This window comes from Gopherus flavomarginatus, chromosome 6 (assembly GCF_025201925.1).
Source record: "Gopherus flavomarginatus isolate rGopFla2 chromosome 6, rGopFla2.mat.asm, whole genome shotgun sequence".
In the NCBI taxonomy this organism is placed as follows: Eukaryota; Metazoa; Chordata; order Testudines; family Testudinidae; genus Gopherus; species Gopherus flavomarginatus.
Window position 1 is genome coordinate 125,869,313 of NC_066622.1, and position 26,600 is coordinate 125,895,912.

Genomic DNA, 26,600 nt, shown 5'->3' on the forward strand with positions numbered 1-26,600 from the left:
TTAGCAAGATGTAAGAGTTTGCAGAACGTTCTCTCGCACAGTTTCGCTGCCACAGAAATTAAACCTGAGGAGAAAAAATATGAAAAGTGTTTTTAGTGTGTCTAGATTTATTTATTTTTTGTAATTGTACCAGTGTTTTTTTAATAGAATAAGCCAACCTAATTTGTTTTTTGACAAAATTATGATAGAATATTGTTACATTGGCACAAAAGAACAAGCAAATGCTTTGAGTTGCTAAATGTGAAATCGTATTTCCTGCTAAACCACTAAGGGACTCTAATCATCCTGATTGGTTGGCCTCTCTTTTTTGGTTTCATTCCTTTGGTTTTATACCTTTCCTGTTCAATTTGCATGCCACCAGCATTAGAGAAATGATGATTGCTCGGTGTTTGCCAAGACATGAATAAATAGAATAGCTGATGGGACATTTTTGGGAACAGTATCCCTTAGTATGTTGTTCTGTTGAATGCATAAACCAGAAGTAGACTTGTATGCTCTGCTGTACCATAATTCACTGGTCTGTGAAGATTTTGGTTAGCTTGATTTTCCTCTAGCACATCTCTATTTCAAGTGAATGGACTTTAGTTGTGTGATTTTTTTTTAATTATATCCATGACCCACTGAATGTACCTTGTACTTCATTGTGTCACCTTTTCTGCCCTTCTGAATGGAAACACAACACCATTGGTGGGTAACTGATTGAAACATGCTGTTTTAAAAGAATTAACTTAATAAGCACCTTCCAATCAGTAACTGCCATGCAGTACACTGCTTCTACAGTCTACAGTCTTAAGGCCTGATCCAAAATCTAATTAAGTCAATGGGAGTCTTTCTGTGGAGTTCAGTGGGCTTTGGATCAGGTCTTTTAAGCACAATTTATAACTACTAGCTCTGTCTGTGGGACCTGAAGACATATTACCATTACCTCTTAGTCTTCCAGAGCCTGATCCAACACCCATTAAAATCAGTAGGTTGGAAGACTGCTATTGACTTCAATGGACAGTGGATCAGACCCCCTGATGTAAGTTTTAAACACTGATGGCCATTTCTAGTATAAAACTTGCAGTGCTCAATAACCCGATATCTGGAAAGAGCTGTGCTGATAACTTAATCATGGTTTAGGTAAATCTTTCCTACCCAAAACACAGAGGTTTATACAAAAACTTTGCTCCTGTTGAAGCCAAATCCAGATGTTGTTTTTATAATTTTTCCTTGACAATATCTGACAGAAATATTTAATGTACCAGTAAGCTACATCGGTATCTTGTGGGGAAGGAAATTTAAACTTTTCCTCTTTCTTTATTTTAAAACTTTAAATAGCTGTTCTTGTGCAAGCACTATTACCCTTATATTTCATGCTGTCCTTGTAGCTCCTAAAGAATTTGAGATTTTCACAATAAATGTACATACACATTTCCATCTTCTCCAGCTTGTACTGTGACTGCTGCTGCTCCTAGTGTGGGTAGAGTTGGGTTTACGATATGGTTGTTCCAAAGAAATTTAACTTTCGTAATTGTCCCAACATTAAGTTCAACGTCAATGAAGTTGGCATATGTTTCGCCTGGTTTGAGGGTCCCCCTTCAAGAACAAAAGTATATAATGTCCAGTGAGGTTTAATATTAATTACCAATACAGTGTAGTTGTTTGAGTAGCTATAGTAGCATATTGATAGTAAACATGGCCTTCAGCTTGTCAAAGAGTAAGGATCACAGATTAGGGTTGGAGACCTCAGGAGGTCATCTAGTCCAACCCCCTGCTCAAAGTAGGATCGATCCCAACTAAATCATCCCAGCCAGAGCTTTGTCAAGCCGGGCCTTAAAAACCTCTAAGGATGGACATTCCACCACCTCCCTAGGTAACCCATTCTATTGTCTCGGTTACCTCAATATCATGTAAACCTTCATGTTATATCAAAATTTGTAAATAAAATTTCCCTGTCCTCATATGAAATCAATGTTCATCAGAATGCATTACCTGCTGATCAAAGAGATGTTTGCCTGGCATGCACATGCTCTGTAGTACCTCACCTATATTAAAATATGGTGTTCCAGAAGATCCAGTTACAACACAGTGCCCTGAAGCTTGGCTGCAACATGGTTACTTTTGGTAGCATAGGCAGGGTCTTGGCCATGTTTTGCACATATGTTAAACCTGTTTTATCTTCAATTCATTTACAAAACACAGGCATGGTGCCATATGTGCTACAAAATGTAGGTGTGTAGACTCATCCAAGAGACATTTTCACCGAGTCTCTGACATGGTTAGATTGGTCATGCAGGAAGAACTTTAGGGAAAGGGGAGGATCTAGCAAGAATCAAACAAAAAAAAAATCGACTTCTTGAAGGCTAAGAAACTCCATGCCTGGCTGGAAAATGTTGGGCGGAGAAGTCAATCCTGGCGTAGTCTTTTCTGTGCAGCTCTTCTCTGACTGCTCTTAGCACACCAGGCCTTTTCTTCTTTTAGAGACAAGGAACCAAATTCTGCTCTCATCTACAGTGGCATAAATCCAGAGTAGCTCCATTTACTTACAAAAAGAACTCATTAATGAAGTGGGCTTTGGGAAGTGATTTAAAAGGGAAGAGGGAGGTGACAAGGCGAATGGGGTAGGGAAGGCAGTTCCAGGCATAGAGAATGCATGGGATGGGTGTGGGGAAAGGATACAAAGAGAGACACAAATTGACAAAGTATATGTGTGGGTTGCCCATCAAGCAGAATTTACTTGGTAAGTATTTTGTGCCAGAGCTGTGGCTTCTGTTAGCATCCCTTGAGAATCTAAATCAAATCTAGCTGAACATAATTTATAAAGAAAATCACTTAAAATATCTTCCCATTAGATCTACTACTCTTCCAAATTTCCATGGCAGCATAATATGCTATGCCAGCTAAATAGTAATCCAGCACTAACATATTTGTACTGCTAGCACAAAAAATGAACAGGATTGTTAACTCAGGAAATCAAAATAAACTCACATTGCAGCAGAAAATTGCAATGCTTTGCAATGCATAGCTTTACTCAATGTGCATTACAGCTGGGATTTTCAAAAGAGCCTAAGAGAACAAAGCACCTAGGTGCCACTGAGTTTCAAGAGCATTTGGGCATCTACAACTTCAACTTCAAAGGGAGTTTAGGCTCTTTTAAAAAGTCCAGCTTGCTCACGCTAAACCCTTTGGCAGCATACATTTAAGTTTATATATAATTACACCCCAAAAAATTCAAGAGCATTGTTAATGTTCCAAAGTCAAGCACTAGGAAATACCAGATTTAAGGCTGCCCACACAACTTTAATTTGGCCTTTTTGTGTGTATGTATTATGATACAGTCTCAAATTACACAGTTGCATAGTGACAGGTTTCAGAGTAGCAGCCATGTTAGTCTGTATCTGCAAAAAGAATAGGAGTACTTGTGGCATCTTAGAGACTAACAAATTTATTTGTGGGCTACAGCCCACTTCATCAGATGCATAGAATGGAACATATAGTAAGGAGATATATATACACATACAGAGAACATGAAAAGGTGGGAGTTGCCCAACCAACTCTAAAAGGATAATTAATTAAGATAAGCGATTATCAGCAGGAGGAACAAAAACTTTTATAGTGATAAGCAAGATGGCTCATTTCAGACAGTTTGACAAGAAGGTGTAAGGATACTTAACATGGGGAAATAGATTCAATCCTAAATTGATGCCCCTCTGCCATGTACACTGGCCAAACCAGACAGCCCCTACACAAAAGAATAAATGGACACACAGCTGACATCAGGAATCATAACATTAAAAAATCAGTAGGAGAACACTTCAGACTTTCTGGTCACTCAGTAACAGACTTAAAGGTGGCAATCTTGCAACAGAAAAGCTTCAAAAACAGACTCCAATGAGAAACTGATGAAACTGAATTAATATGCAAACTAGATACCATCAATTTAGGCTTCAATAGAGACTGGGAATGGCTGTGCCATTACACACATTGAATCTATTTCTCCATGTTAAGTATCCTCACACCTTTTTGTCAAACTGTCTGAAATGGGCCATCTTGATGATCACTGCAAAAGTTTTTTTTCTCCTTCTGATAATCGCTCATCTTAATTAATTAGCCTCTTAGAGTTGGTAGGGCAACTCCCACTTTTTCATGTTCTCTGTATGTGTACATATATCTCCTTACTATATGTTCAATTCTATGCATCTGATGAAGTGGGCTGAAGCCCACAAAAGCTTATGTCCAAATAAATTTATTAGTCGCTAAGGTGCCAGAAGTCGCTAAGGTGCCTTGTCGGTCCTATCCATGACCCGTTAGTCCCTTGAAAACCTATAAATCAAACTACATCCCAAACCTTTCTCTTTAAAGCAGAGCAGAGCGGACAGGGAGCTGCAGACAGGGGAGTTTGAGAGGGAGTTTGACAGAGGGAGGCTTACGATGGTTAGGAAGACCCGCAATACGTGCCAGCACTGCTTCTGTCTCCTCCACCTGCGCCTGTAGCCAGACAGAGCACCAGAGCATGGATGCTTCTACCCAGATTCTGGTGTGGTTTTGCAAAGACTGTAACTTGCAATTTCCACTTACTGATATCCAGGCTGGGGGTGGCATCCAATGTGAATGGTGCCTATTGGTGGAATCTCTCAGGCAGCAGGTGGGAGAGCTACAGGAGGAGGTGGCTAGGTTGAGGAGCATCCGTATCCACGAGCAAATCCTAGACAGTGTCCATGTGGAGACAGCTGAGGCAGCTGTCCCAGTTCACAGGACTGCTGATACACCGCTGGTGGAGGAGGAGATGGCTCAGGGTGGACACTGGCAGCTGGTTATTTCTGGCAGCGGGCAGTGCTCCACCCCTGCTGCGAACCCTCCTGCCGTGGTAATAGGTAACCGTTATGCTCTTCTTGATACAGGAGAGAAGGAATCACCCCCAAAGTAAAGGAGGAGAAGCCTCGTACCCCTAAGGCTGGGAGGTCTGCTGCCACCACTGAAAATAAGAAACGTAGGGTAGTGGTGGTCGGAGACTCTCTGCTGAGGGGGACGGAGGCGCCCATCTGTCGCCCTGACATTTCATCTCGGGAGGTACGCTGCCTGCCGAGGGCCCGTATCCGAAATGTTACAGAGGCATTGTTGAAGATTATCCGGCCTTCTGACTACTACCCCATGCTACTCATCCATGTGGGCACAAATGATATTGCAAGGTGTGACACTGAGCAGATGAAGAGTGACTACAGGGCTCTGGGAGTACGGGTGAAGGAGTTTGGAGCGCAGGTGGTATTCTCTTCGATTCTTCCTGTCAAAGGTAGGGGCCCGGGCAGAGACAGATGCATCATGGAGGTGAATGCCTGGCTGCAAAGATGGTGTCACCAGGAGGGCCTTAGCTTCCTCAACCACGGGATGCTATTTGAGGAAGGACTGCTACGCAGAGATGGCGTTCACCTTTTGAGGAGGGGAAAGACTCTATTTGCACATAGACTGGCTAACGTAGTGAGGAGGGCTTTAAACTAGGTTCGATGGGGACAGGTGAGCAAAACCCACAGGTAAGTGGGGAACATGAAGACCTGGGAGATGGGTCAGAAACAAGAGGGAGCGTGGGCTATAGTGGCAGAGAGAAAGGAGGGTCAGAGCAAAACTGGGAGGCAAGATCAAACCAGTATCTTAGATGCCTATATACAAATGCGAGAATTATGGTAATAAGCAGGAAGAACTGGAAATGCTAATAAATAAATACAACTATGACATTGTTGGCATCACTGAAACTTGGTGAGATAATACACATGATTGGAATGTTGGTGTGGATGGGTATAGTTTGCTCAGGAAGGATAGACGGGACATAGGAGACGGAAGTATTGAGAGTCTCTGGATTAGGATAAAAGGGGTAAAAAACAAGGGTGATGTCGTGCTAGGAGTCTACTACAGGCCACCTAACCAGGTGGAAGAGGTGGATGAGGCTTTTTTAAAACAACCAACAAAATCATCCAAAGCCCAGATTTGGTAGTGATAGGGGACTTCAACTATCCAGATATATGTTGTGAAAATAACACCGTGGGGCACAGATTATCCAATAAGTTCCTGGACTGCGTTGCAGACAACTTTTTATTTCAGAAGGTTGAAAAAGCTATTAGGGGGGAAGCTGTTCTAGACTTGATTTTAACAAATAGGGAAGAACTCGTTGAGAATTTGAAAGTAGAATTAAGCTTGGGTGAAAGTGATCATGAAATCATAGAGTTTGCAATTCTAAGGAAGGGTAGAAGGGAGTACAGCAAAATAGAGACCATGGATTTCAGGAAGCTGGATTTTGGTAAGCTCAGAGAGCTGATAGGTAAGGTCCCATGGGAATCAAGACTGAGGGGAAAAACAACTGAGGAGAGTTGGCAGTTTTTCAAAGGGACACTATTAAGGGCCCAAAAGCAAGCTATTCCGATGGGTAGGAAAGATAGAAAATGTGGCAAAAGACCACCTTGGCTTAACCACGAGATCTTGCATGACCTACAAAATAAAAAGGAGTCATATAAAAAATGGAAACTAGGTCAGTTTACAAAGGATGAATATAGGCAAATAACACAGGAATGCAGTGGCAAGATTAGAAAGGCAAAGGCACAAAATGAGCTCAAACTAGCTATGGGAATAAAGGGAAACAAGAAGACTTTTTATCAATACATTAGAAGCAAGAGGAAGAGCAAGGACAGGGTAGGCCCACTGCTCAGTGAGGAGGGAGAAACAGTAACAGGAAACTTGGAAATGGCAGAGATGCTTAATGACTTCTTTGTTTCGGTCTTCACTGAGAAGTCTGAAGGAATGTCTAACATAGTGAATGCTTATGGGAAGGGGGTAGGTTTAGAAGATAAAATAAAAAAAGAGCAAGTTAAAAATCACTTAAAAAAGTTAGATGCCTGCAAGTCACCAGGGCCTGATGAAATGCATCCTAGAATACTCAAGGAGTTAATAGAGGAGGTATCTGAGCCTCTAGCTATTACCTTTGGAAAGTCATGGGAGACAGGAGAGATTCCAGAAGAAAGGAAAAGGGCAAATATAGGGCCCATCTATAAAAAGGGAAATAAAAACAACCCAGGAAACTACAGACCAGTTAGTTGAACTTCTGTGCAAGGGAAGATAATGGAGCAAGTAATTAAATAAATCATCTGCAAACACTTGGAAGGTGTTGAAGTGATAGGGAATAGCCAGCATGGATTTGTCAAGATCAAATCATGTCAAACCAATCTGATAGCTTTCTTTGATAGGATAACAAGTCCTGTGGATAAGGGAGAGGTGGTGGATGTGGTATACCTAGACTTTAGTAAGGTATTTGATACGGTCTCACATGATATCCTTATCGATAACCTAGGCAAATACAATTTAGATGGGGCTACTATAAGGTGGGTGCATAACTGGCTGGATAACTGTACTCAGAGAGTAGTTATTAATGGCTCCCAATCCTGCTGGAAAGGTATAACAAGTGGGGTTCCGCAGGGGTCTGTTTTAGGACCGGATCTGTTCAATATCTTCATCAACGACTTAGATGTTGGCATAGAAAGTACGCTTATTAAGTTTGCAGATGATACCAAACTGGGAGGGATTGCAACTGCTTTGGAGGACATGGTCAAAATTCAAAATGATCTGGACAAATTGGAGAAATTGTCTGAGGTAAACCGGATGAAGTTCAATAAAGACAAATGCAAAGTGCTTCACTTAGGAAGGAACAATCAGTTTCACACATACAGAATGGGAAGAGACTGTCTAGGAAGGAGTATGGCAGAAAGAGATCTAGGGGTCATAGTGGACCACAAGCTAAATATGAGTCAACAGTGTGATACTGTTGCAAAAAAAGCAAACGTGATTTTGGGATGCATTAACAGGTGTGTTGTAAACAAGACACGAGAAGTCATTCTTCCGCTCTACTCTGTGCTGGTTAGACCTCAGCTGGAGTATTGTGTCCAGTTCTGGGCACCGCATTTCAAGAAAGATGTGGAGAAATTGGAGAGGGTCCAGAGAAGAGCAACAAGAATGATTAAAGGTCTTGAGAACATGACCTATGAAGGAAGGCTGAAAGAATTGGGTTTATTTAGTCTGGAAAAGAGAAGACTGAGAGGGGACGTGATAGCAGTTTTCAGGTATCTAAAAGGGTCTCATCAGTTGGAGGGAGAAAACTTGTTCACCTTAGCCTCTAATGATAGAACAAGAAGCAATGGGCTTAAACTGCAGCAAGGGAGTTTTAGGTTGGACATTAGGAAAAAGTTCCTAACTGTCAGGGTAGTTAAACACTGGAATAAATTGCCTAGGGAGGTTGTGGAATCTCCATCTCTGGAGATATTTAAGAGTAGGTTAGATAAATGTCTATCAGGGATGGTCTAGACAGTATTTGGTCCTGCCATGAGGGCAGGGGACTGGACTCGATGACCTCTCGAGGTCCCTTCCAGTCCTAGAGTCTATGAATCTATGAAAGTACTCCTGTTCTTTTTACAGTTGCATATTATCTCTTTTAAATTACTTGACCACGTGCCATCCATCTTCCTCTATCCCTGCCCCGCCACATCAAACCTCTACCCCCTGGCTCCTGTTCCCTCCCTCTTTGCTTCCGTGCCCTTCACCCCCATCCATCCCCTGCACTTTGGCTCCACAACCCCATCTTCCCACTAATCCTGTTCTCTTCCAGTTTCTTGCATCTCCTCACATCTCCGCATTCCAATTAGGATGTTTCCTTCTCCTCCTTGCTGCCAGGCGTGAGGGAACATTGAGGGTACAACAGACACAGTGTCCCTACTCTCAGTTCCTGGGCCTGGTGCCTCAGTGGCTCCTGGCTGCCTAGAGCAACATCTGCAGGGAAAGTCTTGCTCAGCCCCTGCAGCCATGGGATAGAGCATACTCAACAGCTTTGTTGGGATGATGCATTGCACAATGTGGTTGCAGATAGCAGCTCTGAGGGGCTGGAGCATACTCAGTGCAGATGGATTCTTTGGAGAATTTAACATCAAACTCCAACAGGTCTTTACTAACCATGTGCAAACTGAGATTTTTCAGAAATATGGATGAATTTTCATGGAGATGGCAAAAGACACAGTCCTGACACCAGGATGACCCCACTGGTAAATTTAAAGTTTCTGCTCTAAAGCATGAAGGCCTTAGAACTTCTCAGCAAAATGGTTGTAAGGATTTCTTTAACATGGGCAAAACACTGTATTTTCCCCTCATCTTTTTCTCAGAAACGCCTGAACCATTCTAGCTGAACTGTAATATCTGCCTGTCTTTCTGTCCAAAACAGACACCTGACATAGGAAATTTCAGCAGAAATGGTTAAAGTTTGGCAAAGTAACGAGCACACAAAAATAGGGTTTTGTGAAAGAAAGTGTCAGGCAACCCTGATTATAGGCCGAGCTGGTAGCACTGCCTATGAGATAGCACCATAAACTGATACAACATTTTACAAACATGCAAAAGATAAGGGATCAGAATTATATTAATGTAAATCCATAGCATCATTTTAGAATTCAGTTAAGTTACATGGTATAACTGAGATCAGGATCTAGGCCCAGGTTCTTGTATCCTTATAGCTATCAGAGAAGTAGGGCTAAATTCTAACTCTTCTTCTGATATAAATCCAGAGTCAATACAGTTAATATGGATTTACACCACTGGATGTGAGAGCAGCATTTGGCCTATAGATTAAGAAGCATTAATTAAAAATAGAAGAATTAAATATTCTAATAGCAGAGAAGCTCATTTTTCATTATAATACTGAACTTACTGAACAATTTCATATTGCCTTGTGTTTCCTCCAGCGCCGTACAGGGCAATATTTACATACCCACTCACTTTACTCTTTCCAGCAATTGCCACAGATACTTTATACCTCCAACCTACACAGCAGAAATAAAATGAATTAGATTGTACCTATAGAAACAAACACAACATGCCAAATTTTCATTTTCTATCTGTACTTTGTTTTAGGACAAAACAGAGGAAAAACATGACCGTCGCTTCACTTTGAGCTCAAGATTAAATCCTGACCTAACTGGAATGATGAGAATAGCATAGAATAGAAGAGAATGTTTTTATAGGAGAATACTAGGAGCCTGCTTTTCCACTGCTTTGCACACTCTGCAGTCATTTACAGCTGATGAAAATGAGTGTCAAACCCTAGCAAATCACAATTCTCCGCTCACACTAGTAGTGGCATTTTATTCCCAGTTTGCACAGCGTGAACGACTACACGAAGATCCAAGGCAGAGGAAATGCACGGACTTTGTGTTTATTTGTGAAAAATAGTCCATGATGTGATAGAAGGAACATATTGCATGTCATAGTGACCAGGAGAGTATCTATTCACAACTTGGGGGCATTGTAAGGAACAACCTTGAAGAGTGAGGACTGGATTTTTTGGCCTATAACCAGGGCAAAGAGGACTTAAAGCATCCGACGGCCAAAGGAGTATTCCTTGTAGGGGAACTTTCCGTTGACTTACAGCTGAGAAAGGTGGCTATACTACCTCCTACTCCAGCTATGTCCCCACCCGCAGAATAAGGGGAAGGAGTTATGCATGGGCATATTTTGGGGGTTGAGGGGACATTTCACTCCCAAACTGTAAGCCTTGGGCTGGCATGGAATTTGCTGCCCCCACCCCACGCATAGCTCCATTGGCCAGACTGGAGCTGTCCCCCAAAATATAGAAGTCAAAGCACACCTATGGAGTTATATTGGGGCCTTTCTGGGACTCGTGTTGTGAAGACAGGGAAGGGAGGGGGCATGATGATACAGCGCTCTGCTTCTCCACCACGTTAAGGACCTTAGTCCAGTAAAACTAATTTAAAGTGAGAGGGAAATATTTTAAATTGTGTTGGTGCTCATGTTTAAGAAGAAGCAAGTAAAAAAATAGGAACTTACGAGCAAAATCGCTGGCCTCTCCAGTGTTCAGATAAAGTTTCTGGATCCCAGAAGTAACTCTGTCCTTAAACTTATCCGCATAGTGACCCATTTGTGGGCACCCGCCTTTGGGGCATGGGAAGCAGTTTTCCTAATCGAAATACATGTGCCAATTAATGAGGCTCTATCCCAAGGAGACAGGAAAAAAATCATTTGGCCACAGAAAAATGTTGCTAAGCCATGTCTATGGGCTAACTCTAACTCAGCTTGAAATAAGCCGCCCTAGAGAAAGCAGGAGGTGGAAGGGCCCTGTCTGGCACCTCGTGGATTTGAAGGCATGGATGTCTCCTTTGTACTTCATCACAGTTTGCTGTTCACGAGGAGGAGGCCTCTCCATTTCTCTAAGTTCCCTCTCTTAAACTCAGTGCTTTAGAATGGGGGTAGCAGACAGGAATCATGCTCTCCCCGGCTCATCTAATGACTGGCTGTAAAGTGCTTTAATGGTGCAAAGGTTTATGTAAGTGCTAGGTATTATTGTTATTTACCCCTTGCGTGTGAAGCTCTGTTCCCCTCCAGTGGTGGGTGGGCCACATAGCTAGGTTGATGAGCCTGCCACAGTATTAGCTAACAGAGCGGGATCATAGATGGAGCTATGGGACAAAGGAGAAAGCAGTGGCTTTTGGCCACATCCCATCTGTATTTGTTCTTTGAGGCCATCAGGTCGTCAGGAGAGTCACTAAGCATGCACTGAACTTTAAGGTAAATGATTTTATTTCAAAATTCTTTGCTGTGCTCACTTCTCCTTGGATGTGCGCAATAAATAATTACCGGGGCAGATTCTTCGCCCTGCCTGAGCCCCTCTTTGACCCAGCGGGGTGCGAGGTTGCAGGAGCAGCTCTAACGTATGCCACTGGCATGAGGTCTCTCAGGAGCCATGCATAACTCTGCTCCACCATGCCCCTTCTGTTCCTCATCCCCATCCCCCAATGCCCCAGCGCACCCCTTCCTTCCTCTTATGCCTGCACTCACGCAGTGCAAAGTGTCCTGAGCCAAATAGACCCTGGTTCTACCGCATGCAGATGCACAGACAAGTGCCACTCATCCGCTGGGATGTGAGAATTACTTACTGTCTGAAAAATGTCATATGAAGCACAGGTGTATCCTAGAAAGCCATCGGGAGAGATGATGCTGTCAGAATAATACTTGTAGCTTTGCAAATGATTACAAGCAAAAAAGTCACCAGTTCCTGTGGAAAGAAGCTCCTATTACATATCGTACTGCAAGGTTATTGGTTGTTGGGTTTTTCTTTTGTGTAAACTATTTAGATTGGATTTGTGGTATTGAACTGATCATGTCATTTGAATGATTTGTAAATCCCCAAGTTACATTGTCACAATTCTGGGCAGCACCTGAGTTGCAGTTTGAGACCTGTTTCTTCAGTGACTATATTTACCCTTTGTGAAATGCACGTAATACAGAACTTGTAAAATGCAGGTGTGTAACAAACATAGGGGCCGATTGTGCAATCCTTGTTCATGTTGGTGAATACTTACTCACATGAGTAGCCCCACAATGTGTGATTAATTACATTACTGCTCGCCAAAATGAATAAAGGGCCTCTGTAGGAAACAGCTCACCTTATCATCATATAAAAGGAAACAAAATGCAGTGTTAAGTATTATGTCCTCCTTAACACTGAGCTTCCTGGAGCAATGCTGATTTATGCAGACTGAGGATCTGGCCACCTGATTATTTGTGGGGGGAGGGGGCGAAGGGGTGTGTTGTTATTTTAAATGTTATTTTGTACTAAAAATCCTTAAATGTTCTGGGTTTAGGTTAAAAAACAGAAGCAATTAAGTGCAAGGAGTTTTTGTGTATTATTATTAATAAAAAGTTTGATCTTCGTGCTTACACTGGCAAGAATTTGTGAGTAAAGACTGCAGAAATAGGCCAGTAATTGCAAGAAATTCATAGAATCATAATTTTTAAGGTGCTCATAATAATGTAGGGAAAGGCTAGGAAAGAAATCCCAGGAAAATGTTCAGGTTTTATGAGAGGGAAAATATGTCTGCTATAGCTGGGGTCTTGTCCTTACGGTATGTTTTGATTTATCAATGTGATTTCCCAAAGGTGTAAAGGTTCATGCTTGCAGATTCTTTGGCAGTTTTAGGATCTTACCCTGCCCTCAAAAAACTTGCAGTCTATGTGCTTTATTAATGTCCTGTCAGGTACAATGTAAATTTATGGCACTATGTACAGGATTCTTAACAATAATAACAACAACAGGATTTGGAATATACAAAATAAGGAACAAATCTGAATGTGCATGATCTATCATAAGCCAAACTCTTTCCAGCTGCCTAATAATAGAAATAAAAATTACATTGTTCCAGTGCAATCCAAATTGATCACAGGTAACAACAGAACAGAAACACATTTGAATTTAACTGCAAAAGCTCACAAAACAATTGAAGCCAGAGATTCCATAGCAGAAATAGGCATGAATGTTGTTGTACCCACTCCCACCCAGTGTGGCTGCCAGGTGACTACATAATAGAAACAAAGTTGAATGTTGTTGTTTCAGAGCTAAACTTCTGGCACAGTTTGAGTAGAGTTTGTTTCTCTGAGTAGATAACTGGCAGCAGTGTCTGATGAGAGAGACCAATTAATGAATATTTGTTTCTACTGTGGAGTTACCTGGGAACAGAGCACGGGGCACTGGAACAATCACACTGAAGTTTGTTCCTGTTATTTGGCAGCATAATGGACTATTTACAATAAACTCCAGTTAATCTTGCTCCATTAGATCCAAAGCTGGATAATTTAAAGAGTGGGTCAGCCAAGGTCCTTGAAGGAATATGGCTGGTGGGATCTGGGTCTTTGCAGACCCATGGAGCCCAAACACACGTGGAAGGGGAGCAGGAACTATTATTATTGCTCATCGCCCCCAACCTTGTACAGTAACCCATTACTTGACAATGCAGACACTCTGGATGGTTAGAGTTAGAGATACCAAACCTCAACCCCATCAAGTTTTTCCCCAAGCAAAACCTTTGTGCTACTCATTCTTTGATCCCTCTACCAGAATGTGTCCCCTAGAGTACATTTGGACCATACTATCAGTTTCATTGTTGTTTGTGGCTGTAATTGTTGGCATTTGTAAAGAAAAGAATCAAAAATAGTTGAAATAAGAAGACTGCTGCTATGTTAGCTGAATACATTTTGATGTTGACCCTCAATAGAAGTCATCATCTGCTTAACATATTTACCTTCCCAGATTCCATCAATGTCAACAATCTGTGAAACAGGATTCCTTGTGCATCCTGGCATTTGTACTCCTCCATTTGGATAAAAATCAAGATGTCCTATAGCCTGGCTCATTCCAAAACCTGCAATGTTTGTAACGGGGGGAAGCAAATTTTAATTTAAATACTGTCATGTATTTCGTGGCAGCAGCTCTACTTAATGCTATTGGCTATAGTTTGTAAGCTCTTTGAGGCAATAACTGATGGTTATTTTTGGTTGTGTGTGTTTATTTTTTGTTGGTTTTTTTCCTGTATTTGTACAGCACCTAGCACAATAGGGTCATATTCTGTGATTAGGACTCCTAGGTGCTACCACAGGACAAATCAATAATAATAATACAATGCAGCTGGAAACTTACCCAGATTCGGAATTGTGGGAGCTGTATCAGTATGAATAATATCAACAAAGGCTGCATCAGTCTTATCCAGTCTGACTCCAACTGGAGTATCTTGAAAATAAGGCTGAGCAGGATCCAGTCCTTAAAGAAATATATCCACCATTAAATGTGCGTGCAAATAAATATAGCTTGCTAGCTATACTACTGTAAATAATTGAAGATGGGTCTAAGGAGGCCACATAGTTTTATTTACTTCAGAATTAGAGTCGCTAAGAAATATATAGTGTGATCGATCTCTCAGTGGCAAATGCCAAGGCTGTAACCATAGCAGGGTGAGCAGGGTAACAGCCCAGGAAGCAAAGCTGGGGGTGGTGGTAAAATGGGGTAAAAAAATGGTAGAGGTGCAAATATGCGCATTCACCCGGGCGCTAAAATGCCTAGTTACAGCTCTGGTAAACAACGTGGGACAGATCTCCAGCTGGTGTAGATTGGTAGCTCCATTGAAGTCAATGGAATTATACTAATTCTTGCCAGCTGAGGATCTGGTCTTGTAAATGTTTAGTCTTGAATCCCAACAACTGGAACATAGATTGTTGTTTTAGGTTAACATTTTTTTTAAGAGTGCCTAAAGTGAGGCTCCTAAATCCATATCCTAAGTGGTCTGTTTCTCAGAAGTGCTTGAAGTGAGTGGGAGCTGTTGGGTGCTCCGCATGCTTGAAAATCATGATGCTTATTTAGGTGCCCTGATACAGATTTTGGAGCCTAAGCCCATGTCTACATTACACAGCTTTTAGTAACATGGCCGTGTTGCTAAAAGTCGGGCTGTATGAATGCTGTTTGTCGGCGCTTTTGCGGACAAACTACATCCATCCCCAACAAGTGGGGTTCACGTTATCGACAGGAATGCGCTTCTGCCGACAACATGGGCGTTCACACAGGCACTTGCCGCAGCAACACTTTTGTCTTTCAGGGTGTGGGGGGCTTAAGTAGCTGTGAACAACAAAAGTTTTGTCCTTTTAATTGCAAGGGTAGACATAGCCTAACTTTAGACACCTGCTTTTGACATTAGTATGAAACTGAGACTCATTTTCTGTCTCATTCACTGCATCCGTCTCAGGTGCTTGTAAAATCCTGTAAATTACAAAGCACTTATTATCCTGTGCTGGTATCTGATGCTTTCTGTGGGTAGCAGCTTTAGTTTTGTTTTTAAGTTGAATTTTGCAGACTACTAGTCCAAGGGTTGGCAGGCCCAGGCTCTTTGGAAGATGCTATAATGGAAAAAAGTTAAGTTAATAACATCTGAAATTGGCTTCTGTGCATGAGGGGCAGCTTTTCTGCCTAATGCACATCCCTCTTGGTTTGGCCTGTGTGCTGAACAAGGAGTCCAAACAAACAACTTGTCCGGGTGAGTGCTGAATGTCTGTAAAACAGCCTGACACTGAAGTCCAGGGGATACATTAGCTGTATTTTCAGAAGTAGGCAAGTAAATGTGTATTATGTGATAGCTTGGTTTGCTGTGCAGGAGCTCTCTTGGCATAATGAATAACATTACTAAAAATAGTTGTAGCTTGTCTGGACAATATTCATAAAATGTGAACGCCACAGCCCTGGTGTAAAGGAGCTTTGTGTGAGTTACCTATGTGGCTGCTGAAAGGAGGGAATTCTCCGCCCATCCATCCAACCCAGTGCCAGGATACTGAACGCTCTGTCTGCAGCTATTACTCTGGCCCATGAGCTGTAGTAGTGGCCACAGGCTGGTGTGCTCTCTCTCTCTCTCTTTTAATTCAAAGAAGGTTTTGCAGCCAGTGACTCTGCTGTTGGCAGACTCAATGGCCATGCTGGTGTCACTCTTCCCACCCACTTATGAACCCCTTGCATAATCCCCCAGAGACAGCTACCATGGAGCATTGTGCTGGTGTTATGCAGGTGATTGTGGAATCCTTTTGCACATTCTGTGATGCTGCTTGTTCTCCTCTGCACAATAGAACAGTGGCATTTCTACTGAGTTCAAGCCTGCTGCATCCAAGGAACTTAAGGGAGAGGGGGTTAGGGTTTGACCTAATACCTTAATGGCTCATGGGGCCTGATCCTGCAAGATGCTGAGCGCTCTGTCCATGCTCCAGCAAAGCTCTTCAGCATGTGCTTAACCTTAAGCATTGGAGTACTTCCATTGAAACCAGCAGGACTGCTCACAACCTTTAAGTTAAACACATGCTTAAATGGTTGGCTAGATTGGGGCCTAAGTGCTCAGCCTCTTGCAGGATCAAGCCCTAAAACAGTTGCTATGGTTAGTTTCACTGCACATTTTTGTTTTCCTGTTTTTTTTTTAAACCTAAGAAATTAAACTAAAAAAATCTGCTGGAAAAATAACATAAACTAAAAAAAATGTGTGTAAATGCATTGCCCAGATGTGAAGGCTTTGATGTAAACCTAGCAAAGCAAGGAGATTAAAGGGTTACATTTGAAGGCTCAACCTTCTTTCTTTACTACATCAATTTCAATTAATCCTTTTCTGGGAATGGATATCAGACAGCATAACCATGGCACCAAACAATTAGCTCTGCTCACTACTGTGCTGCTTACAGCACACTTTGCCAGGCCTCCAAACAGTGGGTGATCTTAAATACTGGGCATACTGCTGCACCCGCACAAGCTGGCTTAATGAGAAAAGGAAATGATAGGAGAAAATCTACCAGGATAAGGAAAGTGGGAATCACCATGTCAAGCCTACATTGTCATAATAAGGTTGGGCAAATGCTTTGGGAAAAATCAGACTCATTAACACTGGTTCAAGTAAATTAAAATCTGTCAAATGAACCTAGATTATTGTGTGTTTGCACTGTGCAGCCTGAGTGGCATGCAGAATGCCACAGTGTCAAGTCATCATGTATTGAGCCAGAATAACCCATGCTCCCTGGGACCATCCTTAGAGCACAGCTAGAATCATAGAATATTAGGGTTGGAAGGGATCTCAGGAGGTCATCTAATCCAACCCCCTGCTCAAAGCAGGACCAATCCCCAGATTTTTACCCCAGTTCCCCAAATGACCCCCTTAAGGATTGAACTCACACCTCTGACTTGAAGCAGGCCTATGCTCAAACCACTGAGCTATCCCTCCCCCTGACAAAAGAGGACCTGCTGTACAAAGCAGAGGCCAGCCATATCCTAGAGATGGGATGCTGGTGCAGATCACTACCTCATACAGCTAACCATCTCCTGCCTACTGCACTTCATGCAGAGATTCTTGGGGACAAATTCAGCCCTGATGTAAGAAGGTCTCAGGGACATTCTTCAGGGGGTATATACCTCCTCCCCCAAAGATTAAAGTTAGGACAAGAACACCATGAAGGGATCCTTATGGAGATTCCCACCTGGGTAATACCTTCCTGAGAGTTGGATGGTGTTATTGAGGGAGGGCACAATTTTGGCTGTTAGCAATATGAGGTTATGATACAGTTGTGCAGTTCTGATTCCATCCTGTAGGGGGCAGTGGCAAACACACCCATGCATGCGCGTGCATGCATACACATACTCACCAGTTCATTACACTGCGGGGTTTTCCTTCAGTCAGATACTGTAGTTGTTTTAGTAAAAAAACATGAGGTAATGTTAAGGTCTAACAATGCTCTCTTCAAATTCTTCATTGGTACAAACTGAAGTATAATTCATTAACCTACCAGTTATTCTTCCAAGGCCTGGACTCCTTCTCCCTGCCTCCCCTGCAGCATGTGCTCCAAGGCTATGGCCAATTAAATGGACTTTGGAAGGAGAGTATCCATATTGTTCCTGAGGAAAACATCAATTGTAACAAAACGGAATCTATATTTTCTCTAGTATGAGGCCTAGAGAGAAGCTCTGGTTCACACAACTAAAGCCAGAAATGGGCTGCACAGAGCAGAGGTCCATGGAATTGGAAGGAGGACAGAGTCCAGGATGTAGAGCAGTAACAGTGTCTTTCAGTAGCTGCTACTACAGCCTCAAGGCATTGTTAACCTCTGCAACTTCTGCACACGTGAGATTTTGGCAGTGGATAGTCATGATTCCACCAGCCAGACCCCTTATTCCCTGCCCCATAGTGAAAGGAAGTGGATTTGGCTTCCTATAGACATTGTTTTAGCCAACTCATGGCAAAGGGAAAAAAATTCATGGCTGCTCTTATGTAAGACACCCTCACTCTAAGGCCTGATTCTCCACTGCTTTGCACCTTGTGTTGGAGTGAGCACCAGTGCAATGTGAGTGTTAAACACTACAGTTCTGATTTGTAATTTGCAGTGATGTAATTGACAACACAAGTTGCAAGGGAATGGAGAGCCAGCCCTCTAGTATTTATGCTAGCCACAGGCAAATTAGTTCAGAAAATATTAGGAACCATCCCTCTCCTCATAGCTTCACTCAGGACTGGTTGCAAGCATTTGTAAGTCATTAGATTTAAGGACAGAGGGAGAGATTTTCAAAGGCAAAAATGGCAGTTAGGTGTCTAATTCCTACTGACTTTCAACTGGAATTAGGCCCCTAATGGCGCTTTGTGCCTTTGAAAATGCCCCCGAGAGCCTCATGTGGTGTAAAACGGTGAGTTACATTGACATCAGTAGATCTATAAAAGCAGCAAAGAGTCCTGTGGCACCTTATAGATTAACAGAGGTATTGGAGCATGAGCTTTCGTGGGTGAATACCCACTTCATCGGATGCATGTAGTGGAAATTTCCAGGGACAGGTATATATATGCAAGCAAGAAGCAGGCAAGAGATAACGAGGTTAGTTCAATCAGGGAGGATGAGGCCCTCTTCTAGCAGTTGAAGTGTGAAAACCAAAGGAGGAGAAACTGCTTTTATAGTTGGCTAGCCATTCACAGTCTTTGTTTAATCCTGAGCTGATGGTGTCAAATTTGCAGATGAAGTGAAGCTCAGCTGTTTCTCTTTGAACTCTGGTCCTGAAGTTTTTTTGCTGCAGGATGGCTACCTTTAGATCTGCTATTGTGTGTTCAGGGAGATTGAAGTGTTCTCCTACACGTTTTTGTATACTGCCATTCCTAATATCTGAGATCTATGTGATTTACAGGATCTGAACATCTGGCCCTTAGTTTGATTACAGACCCACACCCCATCTCCCTGCCCTAGGGCAGCTGGGAAGATCCCACCTGTCCCCAAACACCCATACCTAGGTGACACTTCTTCATGGATTGGGGAGAGCACTCTGCTCTCTCCCCCTGGGAGGTGGCTGTTGCTATCCAATGGCCAGTTATTGTAGGCTTTTGTATGGGTATCCCTTAAGATGGGTCCTATAGCTTTCGTGGTTGAGAAAGGGTAATTTGCCGTGTTCATTACTTCTCTATCTTTAAAACTACCCAGCCCTTCACATCCACAAGAGTACATAAAAGTAATCACAACATGAAAATATTCAAACTCTGTGTATTATGGGGGAGTTGATAGGAGTTCAAAGGAGGAGAACCGTCTTTTGCTGGGAGGAGTCTTTTGCTGGCTATATGACAATTCATTGTGATTGTCTATTTAGATTAGAATAAATTTCAGCAGCTGTATGACTATAATCCTGTTATGGAACGAGAAGAAGTCCCTTACCTTAAGCACATTTATAAAATAAGCCACTTCAGCGCCCACAACACGGATATTGTTTGCTGCCTGGGAATATAGGCACCTTGACCCACCACTCCAGTCTACGCTGATGCAGTTCACGTCTTCCACTTCAAACATCCTCTGGTGCAAATATAGATTTGAAAAGAACAGAAGCAATTATCAACCCCGGTTCAGCTCGCTGATTACTTACGCAGTCAGAGACTTACAAATGTCATATGAATTCCCTGTATATTTTTTCAAGTACAGTCCCTATATTACACCAGTATCAGAGGGGTAGCCGTGTTAGTCTGGATCTGTAAAAGCAGCAATGAATTCTGTGGCACCTTCTATATTACACCAGGACTCTATTCATATCTTGATTATTTATGGAAATGATGCAGAGACACAGCCTGTAAATTATAAAGTCGGTTAGAAGCATATATTTTTCCATAATAATTAAAAGGTGGGATAATTGAGATCTTAAGTTTCTGCTGTCAGTTTACATTGGTTTCAAGTTTATGGTTTTGTTTTAGTATCCACACAGTAAAGTATCTGCTCAGCTATCTGTCATATAATATTAGATTTTGCTTTTCTTGCTCTGACCTGTGGAATGGTTTGCTAAAGACACCCTGTTTTAACAACTGTGATATAGTTTGTATATTATGTTATGCTCTGGATTACGTGGCGGTAATGCCAATGAAAGCAAGTAAAGTACTTCTTGTTGTGAATAAGGATGGCAGAACCTGGCTGTACATCAGTGGTTCTCAAACTGTGATCAATGGACCACCAGTCTCTTTGGTGATCTGGAGATTGAGGTCATTTAGAACCAAACAATGGGAAATTTGAAGGAGGGGATAAGAGCTGGAGAGAGGAGGAGGATTCAGCACAGGGAGAAGGTTAACAAAGTCCTGTGTTTGTGTATTGTTGCTTTTGGAGCTGCAAAAGGGTGGTTTTGTGCAGAGTTGTCAACTGGAGGGCTCTTTCTAGTAGCACAAAGATAAAGAAATAGCATTTTACTGCTTGAACGGAGCCCAAAAAGGCTCCACATGTCCCTGGACTGGGCTAAATCCTGGAAGTTGTGGAATGCTGGCCAATCAGCACCCTTCTCCCCAGAGGTGAAAGTAAGCCGGTACAGGCCGGTACGGAGGACCGGTAAGAAAAGGAGACTGCCTGAGGGAGGGAGGGAGAAGCCTGCCCCCTGTATAAGAATAGTTTAAACTGAGCTATTCCCTGAGTGGTTCAGCCCCCCAGGGTTAGGCGTGGTTTCTGGCATCCTTGTTAATTTCACCCAGAGCTGGGGGGAGGGTGTGTTTGACCATGGCAGGGGCAGTCCTTTTCTGCTCCCAGGATGAGGGGATCTCTCCAATACTAATATATACAACAAATACAAGCATTTGGCTGCACAACTTAAATCCAGAGCTAATCAAAGCAGATGGAAGGGGAAAACTCACTGTCACATTGGTTTCCCGTCTCCTCCCTCCTCCTCCTCCAGCCAGGCTGCAGACAAGGCTCTGCATTCCTTCCCCCCTCCCACGCCCCGTCAGCAGGGGTTCTCCTCTAGGCTGTACCTTGCAGTAGGGAGACTGGCTGAGATGGCTGCTGCTGCTGCCTGCATAAGGACAGTTTAGCCTCAGCTGTTCCCTGCGCAGTTCGGCCCCCAGCGTTAGGAGCTGTTTTGGGCATCTTTGTTAATTTCATTCCCACTTGTTGTTGGTGTGTGTGTGTGTGTGTGTCTCATCATGGCAGAAGCAGTTCTTTTCTGCCCCCAGGATGAGGGGATCTCTTATACACAAAAAATGCAATCAAAATCAGGAACCATTTCCAAGTTCAAATCTATCCCATTCCCTCCCCAGCAGAGGATCATAGTTGCGATGTCCAAACTGCTTGCAGATCCTCTTTGAAATGTTACTGAACTGAGTAGGAAACAGCTGAGTTTAAACTGTTCTTATGCAGGATGCAGGCTTCTCCCTCCCTCAGCCAGCCTCTCTGCTGCAAGCTAGAGAGAAGCCCCTGCTGCTGCTGAGTGCCAGGCAGGGAGAAAGCATGGAGCTTAGTGTCAGCAGCCTGGCTGGAGGAGGAGGGAAGACACGGAGAAAAATGTGACAGTGAGTTTTCACTTTTTCAGGCTTATTCCAATAGTAAAGTTTTATTACAGACAGTATTGATATTAGTAATAGTAGCTTTATTTTCTCTATCTATGTCATGCAATGGGAGGAATCCATAAAGTACGTAGAAGAGGTGGATTGCTTGTGATTGGACCATATGGGTAAGAAATGTAAATTACTTTCGCCCCTGCCTAAACCCCAGGGCTCCCAGCCGTTTCTGCAGCTGATAGCTCCGGGGGTGATTTAAAGGGCCCGACTCCTAGCTTCAGCTGAATCCCCGAGCCCTTTAAATCCTGATTTAAAAGCCCCAGGATTTAAAGGCCCCACCTCTTCTTATAGAGGCCATACCTCTTCCGGTCAATGCCTCTCCCCCTCCGCAGGACTCTGGAGTACCGGTAAGTCCTTTAAGTTACTTTCACCCCTGCTTCTCCCCCAACAGGCCAATGGGTGCCAGGGACTCCCAAGGGATGAGCAACCTGTTGTCCCTTGACGAGTGTCTCCCTTCCTTGCTGCTGGGACTGTGCCCCTTTCACTACCTGCCCCATAAATTTCCCCCATCCACTGATGCAGGTGGGTCGCAGTTGGTGTCAGATAGAAGAAGTAGTAGCAGAATTTTACCAGACAGCAAGTCAGCTCTTCCAGGAGAATTGATTTTTTATAAGTTTTTCTAAATTTGAGTTGTTGATATTAATGCCTATTTAGAAACAGAAGGATTATAACCAATCATAGCAGCAGTCTGTCTAAGACCAATATAAAATGTATTTAAAAAATCCGTCTTAAGTGCCAACTTTCAAAACAAAGACAAGAATGTGATTTTCAGATATTGGGCTCCAGGCTTCACTGGAATTAGCTACTGACTCGAGACAAAGGACTAAACGCACAGCTTTGCCCTGACAGCTCACCCATCCTGATTGCAAATGCTCACTTACAGAAAAATGTCTTGTATAAATGTCAAAAGAGGAGATGGTTCCGAAGATGAATAAAAATTCATTGGGGGCAGATGGTTGAAACAGATATATTAGGAGCCATGTCATCTCCCCAGCTATCAGGCCCAGTCCAGTGTCATGGGCCATCCCACCTCTACTCAGTGGACCTTCCACACTCAGAGCCTTCCTGTACCATGACAGCTTAATCGAGCTCATTATCGGCAGAACTCGATCTCTCCCCGTTTAACAAACTCTGGAATCTCCTTAATTTCTAAGCCACATTTTAATGCATTTTTTTTGTATATCAGAGAAAAAACATTAATTGGATCAAACTCTGTCATCATTTATGTCTATACAAACCCTTTGACTTCAGCACAGAGTACAATTTGGCCCATTTTGTTTAAGATTTTTCCTGGAAGTGGAGCTAGAACTGACTAGATTTCAGGTGAACAACATTTTATGTCCTAATATTGTAAAGATATATGTGGACAGCTTTTCTCTTCTTGTCAGCCCAGATTGCACGATATGCATTCGTTAGACATAGAGAAAATAATTAATTTACAAGGATACCTTCATAAATGTGAACTAAGTGATTTGAGAATCACAGAATATCCAGATAGTACCATACCTTGCACATGTCTGACAGCCAGGTTTCTTCTCCTGTGTCTATAAATCCATGGGTAATAAAACGTGTTATTTTGCTTAGATCGAAATTTGAGTAGCCAATCGATGCTGGATTTATTGCAGTGATCTCCTGTTGTAGATATTAAAATAGTAAATGTTTTAGCTATTTCCTATAAAAATCTTGTCAAAACAGCAATGTGAATAGAAAACAACACTGTTATTATGTAAGCCCAGATCCTGCAAGCATTTACACATGCACTCTCAGTAGACACAGGAAAAATGTGACGTGTGGGTAGGGGTGACTTTTGTGAGGGAGCCTTCAGTCTGTCGTTTGCATAGGGTTGGGAAAGTCTTTAGTGGGTCTATTCAAAGAATCACCTGTTGCAGCCACCAGTAAGAATTTTGTCCCTTGTGACTTAGTGAAACTTGTGGCACAGTCAGGGCCGGCTCCAGGCGCCAGCATTCCAAGCTGGTGCTTGGGGCAGCATTCTGCACGGGGCGGCAGTCCCTGTTGTTTTGCCCCCAAGCAGTGCACCGAATTGCCGCCCCGGGCAGCGGGGACAGTCCATGCGCCGTTAGGGCAGCAGATGCATTTCCGCGATGAGGGCAATTCGGCAGCAGCTTCTATGTTTAGCTGTCTGGGGTGGCTTCAGCTAAACATAGAAGCTGCCCCCGAATTGCCGCCGCCGCGGAAAAGCACCTGCCGCCCTAAGGGCGCACGGACTGTCTCTGCCGCCCAGGGGGGCAATTCAGTGCGCTGCTTGGGGCAGCGAAAACTGTAGAGCCAGCCTGGGGGACAGTGGACAGGAAATTTCGGAGGGGCTGGAAAATGCTGCCTCCTGACCACATTGGAGAGTTGACCATTTCTCTCACTGGCCTTGGGAATGCCAAGAGCACTAGAAGGTGATGATTCTGTGTGTACGTGTCACTTGCAATATTTAAACAGCAATAGATCTTACTTGAAAGTTATTAGGATTCTTTTTGGTGTAAAGAAGGAAGCGGGTGTTTATCTTTTCTGGACTCCATGGTAACTTTCCCACTGGTCTTTCTATAGTTCCAGCCCATGGTTTATCATCTGTGAAGCACCCGAGCCTTTCAAAACAAACTTCTTCTCCTGTAGCACACAGATCAAATTATTAGGATGTGAATGAGCAAAGATGTGGTAGGTTCTAGTTGTTACATTCTGTCCCGACAGCACCTTTCCCCCAATGGTGTCTCGGTGCTTTCTGAACACAGCAACCTGCATTCAGGCCAGTTACAACTGCAGGCATTGCCCTTGGCAGAGCATAGCAACTGCTCCCCCTGGATCCACAAGGGAGGAAGTAGGAACAAAGATCCTTTCACTTTATCTAATGGCCCTGTGGAGAAGACCAGGATACCAACATTGGGGGGGGGGGGGGAAAGAAATCTTCCCGTACTTCCTGTTTTGTAAACCTGCTTGTTAACCTGCCAGGTTCAGAAACTGAGGCTGGGTCTTCCTGAGGGAATGGCACACCGTACTTCTCTCCCTCCTTATAAATGAGCTGCAAACTCAGATAGTCATTACACATAGAACCTTCATCACATAGAGCAAAATCTTGGCAAAGGAAAATGATTGTGATCAGAATAGAAATGCTGTATTGAAATAGACATAAATCCTATGCCTCACCTCTGGCTGTACCAAGTAGAAAAAGTGCAAGAATCCAAATTCCAAGCATCTAGAACAAGTCAAAAGGAAAAAGCTTAGACTGGCTAATCCATGTGACAGGCAAAGCTTTGTATCGATTGCTTTTTCTCATTATAAATCTGTAACTGTACCACACAATGACAGTGTCTCAGCAGCAGCTTTTACTAAATAAGATAAAAAGTGACTTACTGTTCAATGCTCTACCTGGAGACCCCAGGAATCGCTAAACAAATTTGTGTGTGCTTTTATAACCTGACTTATCCTTGAGGCTTTTCTTCAAAAGGAAACTCCCAGAAAGATGGAAAATGGCAGGTGTGTACTTCATTTGTAGATTATCATAAACACACACAGCAGCTCCAGCACATGTATCAGGTAACTTGTTTTTATCATATTAAATTTCTGGAGCAGAAGAAGGTGTTTTGTTAAATGTGCATTTTAGAAATGCATGTGCCAATGCATGATGCTTTCAGAGTACTTAAAGAAAAATAGCTTTACTAAATAAACAGATCTTCTGAACTGGGTTCTGCTGCTCTGATCTGTGCAGGATCCATGTTTCTGACCGTGAGGTGGCCGAGAGAAAAAGTGGCGTGAGGCACTTGGGGATTTTAAAAAAATGGCACAAAATTCATGGGATGGCAAAAACATATGAATATTGGAAAGGAAATTGTGAAAATATGACCCCAAGATTCCATAATTTCCCAAGCTCATTCCTGGCATCCCACAATGCAATAGGGAAAAGATCCCAAGGCACTGAGCCCCAAATGGTGTGCAGGACTGTAAACTGAAAAAAGTTCTGTTTTCCAAATTAAACTATGCCTTTAGAATGCTCTTATCTTACACACTAGCAGCATTATGGTAATAATATTAATAATAATAATACCACATAAGCCTATGCCTGCTTCATTCTTGACTGTAAATTAAGACTTTTAACTCCATCTGTCTTCACTTGCTCATCTCTAGTGGTTTGGTTGCACACAGCAGAATTGAGATTAGCTCTGGTTAAATCATTTGTTGCAAATAGTACCCTGCTCCATTAGGTTGGTATATAGCATTGATAAATTGCACATCACACGTTTAACTGTAAATTTTGCTGTCATTGTTATTAAAAATAAATCCCTCCCCTCGCATTGCCTTGCGACTGTTGTAATCTAGAGGGGTTTGTATCATTGCTGCAGAATTCTGTAGTTTCGTCTGTAAAGGACATAAGATTCAGGAAGTGACGTTCACACTTGTGCAAAA

The 26,600-nt window shown here is 42.8% G+C and overlaps 2 protein-coding genes across 2 annotated transcripts in view; both read right to left on the reverse strand.

Annotated features, from left to right (window-relative positions):
• LOC127053764 (inactive pancreatic lipase-related protein 1-like) lies at positions 1-25,392 on the reverse strand. The gene is made up of 12 exons (XM_050959038.1): positions 25,344-25,392; positions 24,655-24,809; positions 23,700-23,825; positions 20,047-20,181; positions 18,148-18,256; positions 14,492-14,611; positions 14,097-14,216; positions 11,955-12,073; positions 10,849-10,978; positions 9,713-9,824; positions 1,411-1,578; positions 1-64 (listed from the first exon to the last, which is right to left on the reverse strand). Exons 1-12 carry the CDS (start codon positions 25,390-25,392, stop codon positions 1-3), a joined length of 1,407 nt encoding a protein of 468 aa, XP_050814995.1.
• Positions 1-26,600, reverse strand: part of LOC127054535 (pancreatic lipase-related protein 2-like) — a 75,744-nt gene that overhangs the window by 16,180 nt on the left and 32,964 nt on the right. The gene's annotated exons all lie outside the window — the stretch shown is intronic.